The sequence below is a fragment of the Schistocerca americana genome, chromosome X (genome assembly GCF_021461395.2).
Source record: "Schistocerca americana isolate TAMUIC-IGC-003095 chromosome X, iqSchAmer2.1, whole genome shotgun sequence".
Classification (NCBI taxonomy): Eukaryota; Metazoa; Arthropoda; class Insecta; order Orthoptera; family Acrididae; genus Schistocerca; species Schistocerca americana.
Window position 1 is genome coordinate 600,371,809 of NC_060130.1, and position 23,293 is coordinate 600,395,101.

The window sequence follows — 23,293 nt, forward strand, 5'->3', positions numbered from 1 at the left end:
TTTGTAACTGCAGTTGTGTCAGCTTTTTTTTATGCTTATGGTATTACAATACTTATATAGAGGATATACTTTGGTGAAAAATTCTCAGTACTGAATTATTACCATCCACTGTTTTAGGATTTAAGAGTTTCTCTCATGAGGTTTGCTACTGGTTTACCATTTGCCTGACCAGTGTGGCATGTTAAGAAATTATAATCACAGCTCAAGAGGCACAATTTGCAGCCAAATTTTTTATTCATTTAAATGAGAACTACCAACCACATATAGTCTCAACAATTTTCAAAATTACACATGTGACTTTATTTATAACATTGGATAGACATTTAATGCATGTAGTACATTCATTAGTTGTGACAAAGCAACAGTGCAAATCTAGTCTCAATGAAGAACTCTGAGAACATTAATCCTAAATTTACTTTCAACAAACATGTGCTCCAACAACTGTCATCACAACATGACATAAAATATTGTATACCACAATAAACACCTACAGTTCTTATTAATCATATACCACCATTGCTGCTTCAATACCATTCACTTACATGTGTGATTAGACATTTGAGAAGTTTATCTCACATTATTAAACAGTTTTTAAGATTCATTACCAAATCAACAATTACAATTAACTGTTGCCTACGCCTTATTAAAAAGACACACTGGAACATCAACACAGCTCAAAACTTAGACGTACACAGAAGAAGAATGTCTAATATGTTACTACACAAGTTCCAGACATTAATATGATGGATAACTGCACAAGTGTGTGTTCTGCCAAATTATAAGCTTGTTTTGGGGAATAAAAAGAAAAAAAACCTCTATGAAAAGGAACATCAGGTATTTTCTGGAACAAATGGAAATTGAACTATTTACAAGTAAAAGTATGGTAATTGTATGAATACAGGAAAAGGAAAAGGAAAAGAATACACAAAGGAAAATCTGAGCACTTGTTGTGTCACGCCTGCCATTAAAGTTAGATATCGAAGTATGGAAGCCCACTTGAAACTAATATTTGTGTTGATTTTCACTATATCTAAAGGAAGTTTTCATTCATTTTTCAGATGAAAATAATTCCTACATCTCATAAAAATAACTTTCACCATGATAGAATAAGAGCTCATTTTATACATATGGAACACAGAGTTTAAATAAAATGAATGAATATTGTGCAGAACTGTCCTCAACGAAAGGTCTGCAAACATTCATCAATACTCCAGGCTGTAGGGGTAAGTAACTACTAATAAAAATATCAAATAACATTTTACTCGTAAATAGAAGCTTCAGGAAAGTGCACTCATCTGCAAAAGCAAGAAAAGTGTGTGTGTGTGTGTGTGTGTGTGTGTGTGTGTGTGTCAACATTTCTATAGCAGACATCTGAGAACACTTTGTAACACCAAGAATATTTAAATCACATAAAACTCGTTGCATTTGTACAGCAAAGTTCATGAATGCTTTGCCAAACTTACAGTGTTACTTTTATTTTGTAAACTGCATCACATAAATGATTAGAAAGACAGTATGTAGTTGTTAAGTTAGCCACATATCTACACAATTTCAGATAGAAAAAAAAGGAATAAATTAAAACCTCATAATTATAGATGTCTTTTATTATTACAATGTCTTTATTTAAAGTATTTGATATTAAAATTAGAGCAATATTCTATTTTAAATGGAGCACTTTAGCATGGAAGCATTACATAAAACATTTAAAAATATAAGTTTACTAGACAGCTGCACTCACAAATGGAATTCAGTATTATACCAGATTATATGTGATGTTACTTGAAAAACACAAAAACTATATAAAAGTATACAATTTTTACATTTAATAAATAATATTGGATTTTATGAGAACCTGGCTGCATCTGCAACAGCAAGAACCTCAACACTGAACCATGAATGGAACTTGACCTGAGCAAAATACAATAGTTGAGTCACTATTACCAAACAACAACAATACCACAATGTCTGTGGAACAGTAAACACATCATGCACGTAATTTACATGACACTAAGTTTCATCACTATGAAATAGTTTACTATAGTACTACTTTGCATTATCTGTTATGTAAGAAACTGCTGAGTCTTACAACTTTCAGGCCAATGAAATGTTTCTGAAAGCTTTTCAACAAAACTTAGAAATATGAGATTTCAGTTCATTAAAGGAAAGAACATTTGGCAAGAACAAGAATATGCATCACAACTCTGTAAGAGCTATCCACACACTACAACTTTACACACCTGATACGTAACATAATTTGGTTACACTTCTGGTCCTTTGTGTTTTACACATTTGGAAAGACTGGCAACAAAGTATGTACAAGCTGCTTGCAATTTTCTCCCTGGAGTTTCAGAAATACACAAACCATTTTCTTTTTTATAGCTTTGCAAAGAGAGTGTGTGTGTGTGTGTGTGTGTGTGTGTGTGTGTGTGTGGTGGGGGGGGGGGGGGGGGGGGGGGGGGGCAGCGCGCGCGCGCGCCTGACCATCACACACTTGTGAATTATGAGGATGACTGAAGAAAAAATACTAATAATTTTTAAAAGTAGGGCTTAAATAACTTTCCTTCACTAGTCTGTACAACTTACTTCCACCACCACATGATATATGAGGGAACTGAACATGGACTTATTTCGCACTGTGGTGCGTATTAGGTACTAGGCCCAAAACAAAAATAGTTCCAAGCAGTACACCACATACAAAGATGTATTTCTTCACTCACTCCCGCACGCGCGTATACACACACACACACACACACACACACACACACACATATATATATTTACATAACTGCAAGATAACATTTATCGTCTTTCAGACACCAGTAAGTATATCTAACTTGTGCTACATCTTAAGTGTCTTTAACAATCTGCAATATGAAAATGCTAGGACTACAGTGCAAATAACCAGTAGTCCATTAGTATTACTTAATGTAATCATAATTCTACTGGAGAGTTTTTTCTTTCTCTCTCTCTTTACATCTATGCATACAAACATTTTTAAATACAAACAAAATCTTTGTACAATTCTTTCATTAATAATATTCTAAGTTGTCATATTACAAAATGGAGTAGGGAACATTACACACTAGCCTGAGTAAACAATGAAAAAACAACAGACTATGACTGTTGGTGGATAAATAACTGAAATTAAAAATAAATGAACACAGATCTCTCCATTATACAGATTAATATCAACATTTTTGTATATGCAGAATGCATCTACAATTTCATCCACATTCTCTTTAAATGTATTACACAAAAAGAAATAATTTGCTGAAAAGTAGATACATTACGTGAGCAACATCTATACTATGAGATCACAATGTAACAGTTCATTAATAGGGAACTCCAAGGTCCCTACTTTGGCATTCGGAAAGCATCTCTTAACTCATTGACAGCCGCCTGTGCTGCAGCCTGGCCGACCGCCTGCTGCACACGGTGGGGGATGGGAGGCATGCCTGTCATGGCTGTCCCCAGAATTCCCCCGCTGCCACCCCGGCTGTGCGCAGACAGCAGACAAGAACAGTTAGATCCCCCGCCCAAAGATTCTAACGACAACCAAAGTATGCTAGAATATACTTATGTAAAATGTATTCGGCATATACCCAATGTCCATAGACACATTATTTATGTATTTGGAAACTCATAAACTACCCTATAACTTAATCTACAAGGATCAACTGTGAACACAGCCAGTGTAATTTTATACTTGCTTGGAAAAAGAAGAAATAAATAAAATTTGAAGTTGTGCATGTGCCAGAATAAATCCTATTGCCAACCTCATTGTTTACAGCCAGAGGGCAACTTCCCAAATAAACAACACTCCATATATGGAAAGGTATTCTTTAACATGTGCTTATCAGCAGGGAATATCGTTAGGCAGATGTGCCGAGTTCTATACTTTATACATTTCTCTCATGGCAAATGTAGATTCGCTTTCTCTACAACATTAGCTCCAGATAAACAAATGGGTATTGGTTGAATATATTCTGGACAATTTTAGTAAGTATGTAACGGCAAAATTATGGACATAGGTATATGCTTGCCCTTTATGGGTCAAATTCAATACACATTTGCACTGAACTTTGAATGAATCCTTTGGAAGTCTGAAATGCTCAGATTCCAGCAGGCAGTACCATCTCCATTGTTATTAGATAAATCACTTCTAAGAAATACTAACACACATTAAAAGATTAATAAGTCATCAATGAAAATGCTACTGAAACATATGATAATATTAGCAGCATGGCTAAAATATATATGGGGCAACAAATAAATGTAACACTGTCTGGACTGGTGCACTAGAAACATTGCTACACCTGCTTCCTTAACAGTGTGTGTGGTTTACCTACACAACTATACACTGGTGTGTGCTCTCACATTTTTACAGTATAAGTCACCCAGCTTTTCAAAATGAAATGGTCTATATTAAGTACTGAGTCATCATTAAGCTTATTAACAATACAATAACATTGTTGTTCTTTTCCCATTTAAAGTGTAATCACTAGACAACCTTTATGGATACCACTGACTAATAACTGCACAGTACAGGGGTGTATAGGTAACATTTTGAAAGTCTACAGAACTGACGTCTTACAATTTGTGTTATAATGAGACCAATCCTGACAAAATCGAGGTTAGTATTTATACAAACACATCACAGTTTGTTAACTGATTGAAGATTTGTGTCATGCAGTTATTTGCAGTTACTGCCTCCGCCTGAAAGAAAAAGGTCAGATATTGCAGAACAAGCGAGCATTTAACACACATGTACCACAATGTGAAAGACCATTTCAGCAACTTTGCATTCAATACTACAGAAATAGTTACAAATAAGCAGTTAATTAAAAACCAAACCCCAGTCACTTAATCCACAAAAGCAATTTTTGTAATAGGAAAAATATAACAAAGGGACTAGCCTCTTTGAAATAGCCACTACTCTCTTTTATCAAAAGTCACCACCATTTGTACCTGATTTTTAACCAATATTAGTATGTTACACACTAGAACATTAGGGGGAGGACAAAAGATGTTAAAGTAGTAAAAACAAATTAAAATCGGAGTACATTTTAACTTAAAAAAAAAAAAAGCATTTAAAAAAAAACGTTTTTGTTATTACAAGTGCATAATAGACAACTCAGTTATGTAAAAGAGTAGGAAACCAACTCTTAACTGAAGCAGAAATAAAAGATTACAGGAGAAATTAGTAGTACTAGCACATTTTCATGCAGTAACATTTTATATAACTTTCAACAAATGGTAATTTTGCTGAAATGGATCTTTCAGACATAGACGTAAGGAAAACAGCATACTAAAGGTTTCAAAATTCATGTTTAAACCACTTAATTTTATACTTATGTGCAGAGATTAAAGCTACTGAAGCATTTCCAAGATACTGTCACTGTAAAAAAGTTAAGCAACCAGAGGGAATGGTTCATTTTGTATACATGCACAAAATCAGTGCATTTTCAGTTATTTGGACTGCCATACTATGTAGAGGCAGAAGAGTGCATTAGTGGTGTCACAATATGGTAGTATCACACATACAGTAGTAAAGTGGAATCAAGAGTTCCAGGTGGTTGGTCTATACCATGAGGATACAGACAGTGTCTCACTAACACACTACTCAGCAGTAGCTTTGAGAGAAACCACACACACACACACACACACACACACACACACACACACAACCATACAAGTGCATGAATTACGCAACTGCCAGATGCGTTGACAATTCAAAGTGAAACAAAATGCCAAAGATTCCTTCTCCACCCCCATGGGTATCCAGATATACTATGGAGTTTCTCAGACATCAAACAGAAGAAAATTAATATATTGTTTGCAACAAAATGTACAGACACAACACCTCTGCACCTAATATCTCCATAAAGATAATGTAATAATGAAATTACTAAATGTCATCCTGTACCATTGTCAATTACAAATCCCTTTTTTATGCAGAAGCTGCCAGTACCACCTAAGAAAAGTATGCTTGAATGAATACTGTACCTGGGTATCAGGACAGCATACAGTGAAAAATCTAGGTTAAACAGTATTCTGAACAGCAGGAATACATAACTATGACAGTTTAAAGTGGTGAGGATGAGTTCTAGAATTTAAGGAAGATAGAGACCTGCAGCAAGTTTGACATTATGGTATGCAGATTCCTCAGGTCCAAACAAGTCATCCCTGATACGATTCACGAGCACTGAAGGTACACCACATCCTCAGGTCTTACATTTCACATGGAAACAACTTGGCACTTCCAATGCCTTTTTTGTTCTACACACAGAGTACACACAATAATCAGTTACATAATGCAGAGTTTTTTCAGGAACTAGCCAAAGCCCTCAGTCTGTGGTATCAGATGCCATAGCAGAATAGCTGTTTGAGTTATTGTCAAGACAAAGTGCTTCCACAGACTGTACAAACACTGGACAATTGCCTTCTAGTTCTTCTTAGCACACACATACAGACTAAAAGTGGTCCTACCGGACTGGACCTACCTTAAATCAATACTACCCAATATCTTAGCAGTCTGATGAGAATTTGTTCTTATTTAAATATTTTCATGACATCCCTCACCAATGTATATTTTTATTTCAATCCCATTACTCCTTTTGGATGCTTAACTTTCCTGTTCGTGATAGTATGCAGAGTTTCATTTCAGTGTTAAGCAACTAATTTTGTGTAATAATACACGAAATATTAAAATGAAGTACATAAAAAAGCAGGAACAAGTATATTGCTACATATAAATAGCCTGTGTTCAAGACTCTGTAGGTGACAATGTTGTTGTTGTTGTTGTTGTTGTTGTTGGTGGTGGTGGTGGTGTAGTAGTACAGTTGTATCCCCAGCTCCCTATTCTTGTCAAAGCAACAAACCACTATATGACATCCTAAATGCAGTAGGTGCCTTTTCATTTATCAGTAAACTGCTTATGCCAGCTTCTGAAACCATCTGACTTCACAAAACGAACTGTCCTTTACACGACAATACTTGCATCTGAGAAAACCTAAAGTTCTCCATGATCTTCTGTAGGTCCCTGTCCAGCAATAACAACCATTAGATGCACAAGGACCGACAATGGCCTTCTGATAAGCAGGAAATTCTTCAACAGTAGGATCATTTCAGATAATTGTATTTGTAGTTATAAGTAAAAAGAAGTCTATCCGACTAACTACTTGGAAGTAGATAAAGCTAATAGCAGAAGAATAGTAGCACAGATACATATTAAATTAATATTTTTTGAAAGCATCAACAGTTTGCAACATTTACAGTTCTAACCTACCAAACGTAATCCAAGACACATTATGCTACACAACAGCGCAGATACCGACAAAGTTCGAAGGAAGAAGTAGTTCAGATTGAAAGATTTCGCCACATCAAGCAGAAAATGAAGTGTCTGTACTAATATGCTACTTAAATTTCAATTTACTGTTGTATCATAAACCACACAGTAAATGGACAAATGATGTTTAGTAGGGCATATTTCTTGTTATGCTGTTCTATAGCCTCAATACATTGTATGTAACACACACTATTTTCACAAGAGTCTATCACAGTCGCTTTTTTATGTATTTTTTTTTTTTTTTTTTTTTTTTTTTTTTTTTTTTTTTTTTTTTTTTTTTTTTTTTTTTTTACATTTATTGCTACTGATGAATTCTTCTTGGGTTATCAGCCAAGTGGTGGCATCATCTTGTCGTAACGTTTCAATGTGTTTCATATCCATCACCTTCTGGTGATGTGTCAGGATGCTGTGTTCTGCATATCTATGTAGCTGCTTGGCCATCGTCCGCTTTTGTAAGCCGGCCAATCACATTCCTCCGGAAGGGGGTACCACGTCGGTGGTGGTGGGGGGGCCAAAGCGCGGCCCGGCATCGAGATCCGGTGGCTATCCAATTGGTCTGCGGACGCCACTGCCTTCAGATCAGAGCGCTCCTGCCATAGTTCGCCAATTGCGGGACTGAGCTGAAAACCGCTGTCCCTGTTTACTAAATTGTTGTGTAGACGTATCTCCATTGCCTCTTTGAAGATCGAGTCCCAGAAACCGTTTGCGCTGCACAGCTGCTTCGTTTTTCGAAATCCGAAGGTGTGTCTCTCAATAATGCTATGTTCTGCTACCGTGGACTTGTTTGTCTGTTCCCAATGTGTTCAGTACAGTGCTGGGAGGGACATCGTTGTGTCTGCCTGATATATTCCATCCCACATTCACACTCAATACTGTAAATGCCCGGCATCTACAACCCCATCTGGTCTTTGGTTGAGCCAAGTATATCTTTAACATTTAGTGGTGTGCGAAAGACGGTAGTTATTTCATGCTTCTTTAATATTCTTGTGATCTTTGCTGTCGGCGGTCCAGCAAATGGCAGAAACGCCACACGTTTTGCTTCATCTTCTTCTGGTTTCTCCTCCCGCCTCTTGTCTGCACTCAAGGCGCGTCTTATTTGCGTCTCAGTGTTGCCATTCTTTCGGAAGGTTTCCCGCAGGTGTGCTAACTCACACGGCAAACTCTCGCTGTCACAGATCGACCTCGCTCTTTGTGCTGAGGTGTTTAGTACAGAGTTATGTTGTGCTGGTTGGTGGCAGGTCCGAGCATTGAGATATAAGTCCATGTGTGTCTTCTTCCTGTAGACCGAGTGTCCCAACCTACAGTCCGGATTTTTCTTGACCAAAATATCAAAGAAGAGAAGGCAGCCATTCTCTTCTACCTCCATGGAGAATTTCATGCTGTCATGTATGCCACTGAGATGGTGTAGGAACTCCTGTAGTTTTTCCTTGCCATGGGGCCACACTGCAAAAGTGTTGTCTATGTATCCGTAGAACACCTTTGGTTTATGGTGGGCAGTGTTCAGTGCCACAGCTTCAAAGTGCTCCATGTACAAGTTGGCAATACCTGGGGCCAGGGGGGAACCCACGCAACACCATCTGTTTGCTCATAGAATTTCCCGCCACATTTGAAGTACGTTGTGATTAACACGAGACAAAAGAGTGAGTGTGCCCTCATCGAAGTGGTCTTTGAGTAGAGCTAAGGAATCATCCAGCACCATCTGGGTGAAAAGAGAAGTGACATCAAAGCTCAGTAGTAGATCATTCTCGTCCAGGCATAAGCCTTGGAGTACTGTCAAATGGGGTGATTTCAGACGGTTTTGTCATTATTTTGATTGTAACTTTTGTATATATTGATAGATTAAATTGATTGTTATGGAAGTGGTAGGGTATATGTGTAACGAATAAAATATCCCAGAACCAGAAAGTGTATGTGTAGGTATATTTATCTGACGCAGTTAAATAAAGTGTCTGAAGTCACCCCATAGATTGGGGTGATTTCGGACACGTGTTTGTTAAACCTCTGTCCAAAGTTACAGTATATAGAGGGCGAATTCGGACATTTACTGCTTTTTAAAAAAAATTCTACATGCTTTTTATTTGATTTTGGTGACATTTTACACATTGATCATGTTGCTAGGTGGGAGATTTTACAGCTTTGCCTTAACATTGGAGAAAAACCTCTTAACAGTCTCTTTGTTCACTTATGCGCGAGCTCATTTAATATTTTCGCTTACGTGAACAAAAAGATGATCTGACCGTTGTTTGAGGAATAAATGCACCCATTCTCCTCCTGGTAAATTATTAAGAATCTGATTTAATCCATTATAAATGATTACTGAAAGCCTGCGAATGTAGAAACAATAGGTTTGTTTATTAATAAATAAATCTTCTGCTACCAGTCACGATTTTTCTTTATTTTACTTTTCACACGATGCATTTCAGGAAATAATTCCCATTTTCAGGTGTGTTTTTTATGTGTATTAAGCAGTTTTCTAATGGTCCATTTGTGCAGAGTCTCACACACGCTAAACATCACACACAACTTGTACACTTTACACATAGAAATATCTTATGTAAACAAAACAGTTACAAAGATCTTCTTACAGGTAGTCCACAGAGATAACATTATAGGTCTTCCACAGATTATATGTTTTTGTACAGAGGTTATTTATCTTAACAATTTGGCTCATAAATTACTTATATTTATTTTACAATTGTGCTTTGTTTTACTATTTTTATTTAAGTATGTTATCGAAAGATCTGAAGAAATTCACTGATTCACTTTCAAGTTTTTCATTTAATATTTTATTTTATCTTCACATTTTCTGAAATGTGAATATATCTCCAGTTCTTCTAGTAAATCCATTTTGTGTCCTTATATTTAGTCGGTGGAGTACTTTGACATTTTGCTCTATTTTTCCAAATGGGTGTCCTGTATTACGTATGTGTGTTGCTATTGCTGATGTAATGTGTGTGTGTGTGTGTGTGTGTGTGTGTGTGTGTGTGTGTGTGTATGCTCTAATGTGCTGTGTGTACCTGGTGTTGAAATTTCGGCCTGTTTGTCCTACGTAGAACTTTGAGCACTCCTGGCATGTTACCTTGTATATTCCAGAGTCTGAATATGGATCATGATTACACTTTATATTATGTATTAGTTTTTGTTGCAGTTTATTAGATGTAGAAAATCCAATTTTTACTCTATGATTTTTGAAACCATATGCAATCTTCTGTGATACATTGCCTGTGTATGGGATAGTAGATATACATTTGTTTTTTCTCTTTTTCTTCTGTGGTGCAGTTTGTACCTCAGTTTTTCTTCACTTTCTCTAAGATTGTCAACCATGGAAGCATTGTAACCATTGGCGACTGCAATCTTTTTCACTGAGTTTATTTCTTGTTGCATATCTTCTTGGTTCAATGGTATTTTTGTTGCCCTCTGCAGCATTGACCTGTATGCTGCCTGTTTATGGATATTTGGGTGACATGAGGTTGCAGGGATTGTGGTGTCAGTCATTTTGGTTTTCCTATAAATTTTGAATGTGCATGTGTTGTTGTGTCTTGTAATATTTAGTTCTAGAAAGTTGATACTTTTATTTTGCTCATGTTCCACTGTAAATTTGATTTTCTCATTTAGATTATTGAAATGATTTAGAATGTCCGTGATGTCTTTGGTATCCCCTCTCACTAACAGTAGTGTGTCATCTACATATCTCCTATAAAATTCTATTTTCTTTAGGCAAGGTTTTTGGCTGTCAAATAATTTTTGTTCTAAGTGATTTATGTATATGTGGGCTATGGTACTGGACATACATGATCCCATTGCTAGGCCATCTGGTTGTTTATGAATGTTGTCATTAAAGGTAAAGTAGTTGTACCTTAGGGTTAGCTGAAGGAATTCCATAAATTCAACGATCTCTGTGTATGAAAGTTTTTTGTGTTGCATAAGGTTCTTTTGTATTACTGTTTGAGCTTCTTGTAGGGGTATGTTTGAATAAAGATTGGTGAGGTCAAGTGATATAAACTGCGCATCTTAGGGGAGTTTTCTGGTTCTTAGTTCTTTAGCTAGAGTCATGCCGTTTTTTTATGGAATATGTTGTTTCATATGTATACGAGGTGCGGCTAGAAAAAAACCGGACTGATGCTAGAAAAAACATTTATTTACAATTTCATGTTATCTCCTTCAATGTACTCTCCTCCTCGGTCTCTACACCGCTCCATACGAATTTTCCACTGTTCATAGCAATGCTGCAGATCATTTTCGGTAAGTCCATACATTACTTCCGTCACTTTTTCTTTTACTGCTTCAACAGTCTCAAATCTAGTTCCTTTCAAAGCTGACTTGACTTTAGGGAAAAGAAAAAAGTCACAGGGGGCCAAATCAGGTGAGTAGGGTGGATGATCTAAGATGGGAATGTTGTGTTTTGCCAAAAACGTCTTCACTGACAACGCACTGTGAGCTGGGGCATTGTCCTGGTGAAGGATCCATGACTTTTTTCTCCACAAATCGTTCCGTTTTCTCCGTACTCGCTCACGTAGGGTAGCCAGGACGCTAATGTAGTAATGCTGATTCACTGTTTGTCCCTCTGGTACCCAATCAATGTGCACAATCCCTTTGATGTCATAAAAAACAATCATCATTGCCTTGAATTTCGATTTTGACATTCGTGCTTTTTTTTGTCGTGGAGAACCAGGAGTTTTCCAATGCATCGATTGGCGTTTAGTTTCGGGATCGTAAGTAAAAAACCACAATTCATCGCAAGTAATAACATTTTGTAAGAAGGTGAGATCACTTTCAATGTTTTCCAGGATGTCAGAACAAATCATTCTTCGGCGTTCCTTCTGTTCAATTGTGAGACACTTTGGAACCATTTTTGAACATACTTTGTTCATGTTGAAACTTTCATGAAGAATCTGCCTAACACTTTCCTTGGCAACTCCTGTTAGCTCAGACACTGCTCTGATTGTTAAACGGCGATCTTGTCGAACAAGTTTACCGATTTTTTTCAATGTTTGCATCAGTTTTTGCTGACAATGGTCTGCCAGTGCGAGTGTCATCACTGGTGTCTTCGCGGCCATCTTTAAATCGTTTAAACCACTCAAACACTTGTGTTCGCGATAAACAATCATCGCCGTACACTTGTTGTAACATTACAAACGTTTCACTTGCAGATTTTCCTAGTTTGAAACAAAATTTGATGTTAACACGCTGTTCTTTCCGTACACTCAACATTTTCCGACGCACAGACAAAACGTCAACTAATTAAAACAGACGCCACGGGCAGACTGAGTGCAGGAGGCAGATGAAACTCGAGCAGTAGGCGGAGCGAGAGTCACGTGACAGGCCACGCGACTTTCAGCCTTACTGCATTCGTTTTATTGTTTCACCAATACTAGTCCGGTTTTTTTCTAGCCACACCTCGTAATATTTCATCAGTATGTTATTCAATTTTTGTGACAGTTTGTATGCTGGGCTATTTATAGAGTTGACCACAGGATGTACCGGGTTTCCATTTTTGTGTATTTTTGGCTGTGCTCTTAGGCATGGTGCTTTTGGATTCATACATGTAACGTATTTCTTTTCAGTTTGAAAAGTATCATGCATATCCAGTACCATAGCCGACATATACATAAATCACTTAGAACAAAAATTATTTGACAGCCAAAAACCTTGCCTAGAGAAAATAGAATTTTATAGGAGATATGTAGATGACACACTACTGTTAGTGAAAGGGGATACCAAAGACATCACGGACATTCTAAATCATTTCAATAATCTAAATGAGAAAATCAAATTTACAGTGGAACATGAGCAAAATAAAAGTATCAACTTTCTAGAACTAAATATTACAAGACACAACAACACATGCACATTCAAAATTTATAGGAAAACCAAAATGACTGACACCACAATCCCTGCAACCTCATGTCACCCAAATATCCATAAACAGGCAGCATACAGGTCAATGCTGCAGAGGGCAACAAAAATACCATTGAACCAAGAAGATATGCAACAAGCAATAAACTCAGTGAAAAAGATTGCAGTCGCCAATGGTTACAATGCTTCCATGGTTGACAATCTTAGAGAAAGTGAAGAAAAACTGAGGTACAAACTGCACCACAGAAGAAAAAGAGAAAAAACAAATGTATATCTACTATCCCATACACAGGCAATGTATCACAGAAGATTGCGTATGTTTTCAAAAATCATAGAGTAAAAATTGGATTTTCTACATCTAATAAACTACAACAAAAACTAATACATAATATAAAGTGTAATCATGATCCATATTCAGACTCTGGAATATACAAGGTAACATGCCAGGAGTGCTCAAAGTTCTACGTAGGACAAACAGGCCGAAATTTCAACACCAGGTACACACAGCACATTAGAGCATACACACACACACACACACACACACACACACACACACACACTACATCAGCATCAGCAATAGCAACACACATACGTAATACAGGACACCCATTTGGAAAAATAGAGCAGAATGTCAAAGTACTCCACCGACTAAATATAAGGACACAAAATGGATTTACTAGAAGAACTGGAGATATATTCACATTACAGAAAATGTGAAGATAAAATAAAATATTAAATGAAAAACTTGAAAGTGAATCAGTGAATTTCTTCAGATCTTTCGATAACATACTTAAATAAAAATAGTAAAACAAAGCACAATTGCAAAATAAATATAAGTAATTTATGAGCCAAATTGTTAAGATAAATAACCTCTGTACAAAAACATATAATCTGTGGAAGACCTATAATGTTATCTCTGTGAACTACCTGTAAGAAGATCTTTGTAACTGTTTTGTTTACATAAGATATTTCTGTGTGTAAAGTGTACAAGTTGTGTGTTATGTTTAGCGTGTGTGAGACTCTGCACAAATGGACCATTAGAAAACTGTTAGTACAAATTCTTCTAAATTTCGCCACTAATTTCACAAAAAGAATTGATACCCAACTAAAAATTCGCCTGTTTCTTATATATTGCAGTGAAAGTCAACGAAATAAAAACACACACACACACACACACACACACACACACACACACACACATACACAACATCTAAAGAAATGGCTTAATACACACAAAAAAACGCTCTTGAAAATTGGAATTATTTCTCGAAACGTGTCGTGCGAAAAGTAAAATAAAGAAAAATCGTGACTTGTAGCAGAAGATTTATCTATCAATAAACAAACTTATTAATCATCACGAAATTTCTTCTCTTCTCGGCCAGATTTATCAAGGTAGCTTTTAACTAAATACCTAATATCTAATTTAGTGAAGGGAAATCCCCAATGTGTAGCCCTCAAGCTACCTTGCTTCAACATTTCTTCTTCCTCATTTAGCACTGGCTCTCGTCCCATTTTTTTCAGATGTGATCCCTGCACTTTATTTTGTAGGGTTGATTTAGGTATACCATATAAATCACATGCTTTTCTGTATAATTATTTACCACTCTGAATATCACGAACAGCTTTATCTAAAAGTTCCGGGACACAATTACACTGTACTGTAGCACCTCTCCTGCTCTTATACGTTCTCGGGATTGTCCAAAATCACCCCACACAGTACACAGTTTTACAAAAACCATCGTTATTTTATAACCTTGCACGAGAAACTCGACAAACTTGTACAGAAATTGACTCCATGCTGTTAGCTACTGAGCGAATCGATACTTACGGTTACAATACCTTCCCGCTTGGCGCAACAATAGAAAGTTTCCACTTTACGATAATGCATGGATTTTTAACACAGACTGTTCCTCAATTATTCACCCAGGGAAACAATTGACGCAAAATAAAAGTTGTGGAAAGCACTAAATGCAATCTTGCGCCTAAAATAAATGGCGCACGGACGTTAAAATAAGTACCTCTTTGTTTCTATGCAGTGCCACAGAGCAAATAAGCCATACTGTCTGAATTTGCCCCAGTGTCAGGAATCACCCCGTTTGACGGTCGAGTTCCTGACACGGTGAGTGCAGCGACATCCGAGTAGTTTCAACAGCTGTGCTAGGTGCTTGGCTACACCATACGTCTGAGAATTTATGGTGTTCAATATAGGACGTAGTGGGACATTCTCCTTATGGATCTTCGGGAGGCCATACAGTCGCGGTGGAGCCCGTGCTCGTGGGTAAAGCTTCCTGATGGTGTTTCTGTCAAGTCTTGAGCAGTTAAGAAGGTCTATGGTCTTGTGCATAACAGAAGCAGTCACGTCTTTCCCTACTTCTTTGTTTGCTGGATCTTGTAGTATGGTGTCGATCTTCTGCCAATAATCTTCTGACTTCAGTATGACTGTCACATTCCCTCTGTCTGCTGCTAAGAGCACTATATCCTCGTCATCACGAAGGTTCAACAGTGCCTTGCGCTCTTCTGATGTAATGTTGTTCTTCGGCATTCTTGCTTTCTCGAGTACCCTGCTTGTGTCCCTACTCACTTCCTTGGCTGCTCTCAGCGGGAGTCTACGTATGGCTTGCTCAACGTTGCTGTTGATGTCACGTTTTGGTAACGTTCTTGGAATTGGAACAAAGTCAGGCCTTTCGACAGCATGGAGATTGTTGGCTCATCCAGTGCTCTCTCTGTCAGGTTGACGACTGTCTTAATATTGCTGGCTTTCTCCTCCTGTTGACGTCCGCCCGGAAGTCTGAGGAACTTCTCGCAGTTTGTTGGTGGCTTTCTTCTTGTAGAGCTCACTGCTTGCGTACGTGTTACCGTCCATCCACTCCCAGGTGTGTGCTGGGAGATTGGAAGCTAGGTACAGGTGGTGAGTGAGTAAAGTTTTGGCGTTCTTGTCGAGTTCCATTCTGGTAACACATGTGTGTTTCCATACCAAGGCTGAACCAGCCTGTCGTAATATGCATTTTTTCCTCGCTGTGTTGCCAGGATGCCACAAGTTTACAAACTGCAGCATCCCTTCCTTATCCCAGCACCTTAGCAAGAAGGCTGCAGAGCAGCTTTCCCTTCTTGGTTCGTAGTTTCTGCAGCATCTTGTAGCTGCGCTGGACATCCTCTCCGTAGAGGTGTGATATATGCGATTGCAGTATTTCTTGGCATATTCCAATCATGAATTCTTCACAGGTTATCAGCTGAGTGGTGTCGTCGTCTCGTCGCAACATTTCTACCAGTTTCGTACCAATCATCATCATCTGGCGAAGTGTCGGGATGCCGTGTTCTGCAACCAGAAGACGACGAAGCAAAACATGTGGCATTTCTGCCGTTTGCTGGATCGCCCCAGCCAAGATCGCAAGAATATTAAAGAAGCATGAAATAACGACCATCTTTCGCGCACCGCAAAAAGTTAATGATATACTTGGCTCAACCAAAGACCAGCTGGGGTTGCAGACGCTGGGAATTTACAGTATTGAGTGTGAATGTGGGATGGAATATATCAGGCAGACACAATGATGTACCTCCCAGCGCAGTACTGAACACATCAGGAATGTACGACTAGAATAGACAAACAAGTCCACAGTCGCAGAACATAGCATTATTGAGGGACACACCTTTGAATTCGAAAAAACGAAGAAGCTGTGCAGTGCCAACGGTTTCTGTGACTATCTTCAAAGAGGTAGCGGAGATACGTCTGCACAACAATTTAGTAAACAGGGACAGCGGTTTTCAGCTCAGCGCAGTGTAGAATCCCGCAATTGACAAAATATGTCAGGAATACTCCGATTCTGGTGTCAAAGATCAAATGATTTCCATTATATGAAATATATTTTAAGCCACTCCTTGTGTGGACTTGTCTTCATCCTACAAGATCTACCTCGAATCTTCATACAAGTATTTATTTACTGCTGTATTCTGCCTGAAGTATTAGATTTGCAATGACATGCAAAATTTAATAACAAATCAATTTAAAATTTTTCTAAGGTAACAAAACTTGAGAAAGGGCTTAATTTGTGAAGTGCATGGCCAGTTCTTAACAAATTTATCAAATGTATATACATATCTAAGCCGATCAAATGTCTAACTGCAGCGAAAAAATGTAAAGTTTTGACTACTTATGATCACCGGTTTTCCCTGAGCTCTGTTTCTATAACTGACATCACTGCACATTGCTTTATGAATGAGGAGAGTAATCTGCATTCAATACAATAATTGCCTCAAAAATATGCAAATGTTTTAGAAGGCAAGTTGATTAAGGAAATTTATTATATAGAAGCATAAAGTGTACTGTAAGTCTGTAGCCTACTGCCATGAAAAATATAGCTCTACAGTTCTATAGAACAATTTCACAACCCTTTTAGAGAACAGAATCACAATACGGAATGAGACTCATCCAACCAGGCAACATGTTTCCAGTCACCAACAGTCCAATGTCGGTGTTGACGGGCCCAAGTGAGGTGTAAAGCTTCGTATCATGCGGTCATCAAGGATACACGATTGGGCCTTTGGCTCTGAAAGCCCATATCGATTATGTTTCATTGAATGGCTTGGACACTGACACTTGTTGATGGCCCAACATTGAAATCTGCAGCAATCTGTGGAAGGGTTGCACTTCTGCCACACTGAACAATCCTCTTCAGTAGTCATTGGTCCTGTTCTTGCAGTATCTTTTTCTGGCCACAGCGATGTCCGAGAGGTGATGTTTTACTGGATCCCCGATATCCACAGTACACTCTTGGAATGGTTGTTCAGGAAAATCCCCACTTTATCATTACCTTGGAGATGCCATGTCCCATCGCTTGAGTGCCGACTATAACACCATGTTCAAACTGACTTAAATCTTGATAGCCTGCCATTTTAGCAGCAGTAGCTAATCTAACATCTGTGCCAGACACTTCTTGTCATATAGGCTATGACCACAGCCCCGTATTCTGCCTGTTAACATATCTCTGTATTTGAATACACATGCCTATATCAGTTTCTTTGGCACTTCATTTCAGAGTACATTCACTACAGCATCTCTTACAGTTAAATGAGAATCCAACATTCTTTTATTTTACACAAATTTACACTGCCTTCATTCAAAATGTTCCCTGACAATGAGAATCCCATTTTTAGACCTGTATTGCCACGCAAAAGTGCAAGTGCATCCTTCACAATTATTTTAATGGTAGGGTATTTCTTTTCTTCAGAGGTATATAAATCTTCTCAAAAAACTGACTCAATACATGTCCACTGGTTTCTTGTCATTAAGTGATTTTTCTTCTTCTAACACCAATAGTTTCCATTCATCACCTAGTGCATGTTCACTGTACTGAACTGGAAGAACTGCACCTATTTCACTATGCTTTTGTATGATCCTTCTCTTAATTTCTTTGTAGGATCCAAACATCAAAGACACCACAACACAGGTTTAACCAAAGAGAACTTTTCTAACGTATGTGTACAAGCGTGTGCACGCACGCACACGCACGCACGCACGCACGCACACACACACACACACACACACACACACACACACACACACACACACACACACACACACACACACACACACACACACACAGTGCTTTCTAGCTTACATGGAAATATAGCATCTTTCTTATGTGGTTAGCTTCTTGATATATTCACTTTCTCTATTGTCAAACATATGTTTTTCAACAGCAAGTAATACTTATTACAAAATGCTTCATGACTCAGTGGAGCATCACTAACACAAAATCAATTCATGAGTACTCTGATGAGATTTATGAGCTATTTATATGTTAGATGCATTAAAGGATCTCATTCTGGAAGAAACCAGTGAATATTTCAAGTATGAGCACTTGGATGAGGGAGCATAATTTCTGCTTTGATTGTTTTGTCTTATAACAGTTTAACAATATTCTTGTATTTCAAAGAACTTAACTTGCTTTTGTGCTGGAGTATGAATTGAAGAAAGCATTTTTCAACAGTTGACCAATGTTGTAAAAAGACTCACCAGCTGGTTCGATTGTTGCCTAACTAGAGGAAATGTGTTTCAAAAAAGGATAACCTACATGTTACATATTTTATTGTATTTTTCAACATCTCCCTAATGAGATGTTTGGCCATAGAGAAAATTGGAGAAACGAGATCATGTCTGAAGCATTTTCTCCAAAATCTTTTAATCCTTTTTGGAATGCATGATGACTGAGGTGTATGTTAAATGTGCCAACATCAATCAACTTTTTTTTCCCCTAACAGGATCAAAGACTTACTCTTCAGACTATTCACAGTTTTGTAAACATTGGATCCATCATCAATTGCTTTCAATGAGGGAGCTTATCCATAGCTTCATTTAACTTGGAATAAATATCACTAACAATGGCTTTACCAATGAAGAAAGTCTCTAGATGTCTTGTCCTCATCATTTGTTTAGAATCAGACCCAGTAATTCAATTATAGTTTGAAGCTGTGTTCACAGTTTCATTGAAACTAAGAGAGAAATGTGCTGCTCCAATATCATCCACCAACTGCTTTTCAAAAATAAGGAGAAGGCATCACGTACTGAACATACTTCCTTGAAAGGGTGAACTCTGAAGGAACACTTCCAGGAAACATTGCCTCAAAAGTTTGTTTGACATCTTCACAAGCTCGCTGAACAGCAAAGTTCCCTCCAATCAGTTTGAAACACCAGATTAACTCTGCCCTTGAAGCAGCTTGTCTAGCAGAATAAAGATTAATTGATGGTGTAGCTCCATTATGAAATTACACTATCACTGATACAGCCACAATGAGCTGATGGCAAATGTAGTTGTGAAGAAATCAGTTTCACTTTACATCATTCGCTGTGCTTCCATGTAGAAGCATGCTGCTTGATAGCAATAAAGACAGTAGTAATTTATGTCAACTTTAAAAAAGCATCAGACTCAACTGACAAACTTTATTTAGGGTTTTAGAGGAATTCAGAATTGATAGAAACCTAACTGACACCGTCTCAAAAGTTAAATTTTTTGGAGAAATCTGAGTACTTTGAAATAGACAGGCAAAGATACAGATTATCCCAAATACTCTCCAATATCACCCAGGAGAAAATAACGAAAAGCTGGGAAGATGCTCTGCAGCAGGATGGAAGAAATGGAATACACCTTGGAGAAAAAAGGGAATGACTTTGAAATCAGGTATTTTTAAGCACAAAGAATGCTGGAAATCTTGCATGAAATAGCTGGAAAAATGAGTCTCAAAAACTCATATGAAAAAGAAAATAGAATATACCGAACACAGAAACAAAGGTGAGGAAAGCTTGGAGGTAAAATATGGGAAGATTAAAATGACAGATAAATTCTAATACTTAGGACAGCGAATCCCACCCAATAAATTGGATAAACAGGCAGCCAAAAGTTAGATCTTTCTTACGACCTAATTGAGCAGAAACAACAAATGAGCAATACCCTGCAACGTTAAAATCAGTCACTTTAATTCTGTTATAAAACTGGAAGGACTCTATGCTTCAGACAATCCTATTTTAAATAAAAAGGTACAGATGGAAAAACTTTGAAGGAAGGAAGGAGAGAGAAAGAGAGAAAGAATTCTCAGTAAAATTCTGGAACCCAGAAGACTTCTGACGATACTTGGAAGAACAAAAAAAAATGAGATGTACAAGAACACCAAACCTATTACTGACACTTTACACAACATGGTTGAAGTCCGTCTCTACATGGGTAGAACAAATCAAAAGAAATGTACAAGAAACTAGTGTTACACTAGACATGATCCAAAAAGAAAAGAATTTAGAAGTAGAGTCAACAGCATAAATTGGTTTGTAGGGAAAACAGTTAAAAGACGGTCCATACCTTACATTTCCTAGGAGGGGAGAAAGAAAAGCTGTGACTGAATGAAGAGTGTCTGGGAAGAAGAAAAAAATGAAAAGCCAAGTCTCATGTTCTCAGACCAAAATTAAAATTACAATCTAAAACGGTCCAATCTGAAAAATACTGACCATTTTCCTGTGTTTGAGATTTTACACAACTCTTCACAATTGAAATCAAACAATGGAAAGTCCAAGTCAGAATATTAACAATTATGAAAGGACCAAGCTGGGCCAAAGCAGCTGGAGATAGCAGTCACATGTGCATGAAGTGTACCTGCTTTTCTCTCTCTCTCTCTCTCTCTCTCTCTCTCTCTCTCTCTCTCTCTCTCTCTCTCTCTCTGTGTGTGTGTGTGTGTGTGTGTGTGTGTGTGTGTGTGTGTGTGTGTGTGTTTTCCCCCTTTCTTTCCTGAAGACACCTTTGGATGAAAGCTCAGTGTTTGTCTTTTCATTGCGCCTGTCTGTAACTCAATGTGTCATCTTTTCACAGTTGCTTTGTTTTCATGAAACTGATAGATACCAATGCATCTAGCACATACAGAATACTAAATCTGAATTTAGGGCAATGCCCCTACATAGTTTCATCATCAGAAATGAATGAGGAGAATGAACTACTCAGTCGTCTACTTGCTTTTACCAGGTTTTCTACACACAAGAACTTTCCTTCCTTTGCTTTTTTTCCTTCCCCAGTCCTTATAACTCGCATAGGCACTGGACCAAACAAGTATGGAAGCTGCATTGAAGAGTTAAAACTTCAGTTGCTTTGCTGTCAAAAAAGATTCCTCTTCTACACATTTACATGGGTGGTAGTTCACATAAACAGTGAAACAACCTGTTATGATATGATTTAACTGAATTTCTTTCTGAGCGGTATATATTTAATGGTGTCACTCAACAAATACAAGAACATGTATGCTGAAAAGTAATGTCCCCAAACTTTTTATTCTGTTCTCAGTATTGGTTGAGGTATGACATGTTGTATATTTACTCAGTCAACTTTCCTCTTTTGTTGACACAAGTTGCAACCCTCACTGTAAGAGGGTTCCGAATTTTAGTGTGTAACATGGCAGTGTGTAATGTAACTATCAGTGCATGAGAAACAGCATGCTGTAATTGAGTTTCTGCCCGCAACTGAAATCAATAGAAGAATGAAAGCTATACATGGTGATCATTCTATTGACATCACTAGCCTGAAACATTTGGTTGTTTATGCTCTTACTGAAAGATATGGTGGTACTAACCTCAACATGTGAGACATCCAATTTTCATCTGTTTCCAAAATGGAAAGCACACCTTCAAGCACTTCACTTTGATAGTGATGAAGCAGTGTAAGCAGAAGTGAGGTTGTAGCTCCATCAATAAAGTCAAACATTCTACAGTTACAGTATCTACAAACTAGTCTCTCGTTGGAAGAAATGCGTTTGTCACCAGGGTGACTATCTTGACAAATATGTAGACATGACCGATGATGATGAGGAAAGTTAATAATGTTTGTTTTATTTAAAAAGCTTTACGAGTTTTTAGATAGAAAAATTGAAGGCATTACTTTACAGCAGATCCTTGTAGTTAACATTCAATTACTTACAAATGATCAGGAGACTTTCATGCTCTCAGTGCTATCACCAAAGTCATTTATGTTCAATGTTCTAACAGAAATCGTCAAATTCATTTCCATCCATATCTGATCATAATTTTTATGTACACTCTTTACATTTTGAACCTGTACTGATGTTTCCACAATTACTTGACTTTTTATCGATGACACACGCTATCTTCCCTGGTGAAGAGTGAACTTTTGATACATAAAATAAAAAATTGACTTGAATTTTACATTGCCTCTTAGGTTTCTGCTCTTTTGAAATGGTATACCTTTGTCTTCCCAAATCGCCCAGTCATATTCGGATGGACCTAGGTGTAACACAAAACCTAAACCACACTACATCTTTACATTTTTCACAAACACAAAACTTGCCAAAGGTGCAACTCGAAGTATTGGAAACACAACCTTAAAACTGCTTCGTTGCAGCTGCATACTGTGAAGACAAGATCAGACTTTTTGCAGTTAGATGTGGCTTATAACAATGGGACACCGTTTAGATGTGATGCACCATAAAAATATATGCAATTCTCTATCTGGAGAAGTTTACAAAATAGCAGATTTTGACTATGGAATACAGCAATTAGCCTAAGACACCCACATGACCACACTAAACATGTTCTGTTACTCT

The 23,293-nt window shown here is 37.5% G+C and overlaps 1 protein-coding gene across 1 annotated transcript in view; it reads right to left on the minus strand.

Annotated features, from left to right (window-relative positions):
* Window positions 1-259: 259 nt before the first annotated feature.
* Window positions 260-23,293, minus strand: part of LOC124556480 (dynamin) — a 117,747-nt gene continuing 94,713 nt past the window's right edge. Inside the window, 1 exon segment of the mRNA XM_047130434.1 lies at window positions 260-3,496. Coding sequence (XP_046986390.1) covers window positions 3,355-3,496 — 142 coding nt within the window. The 3' untranslated portion in view covers window positions 260-3,354.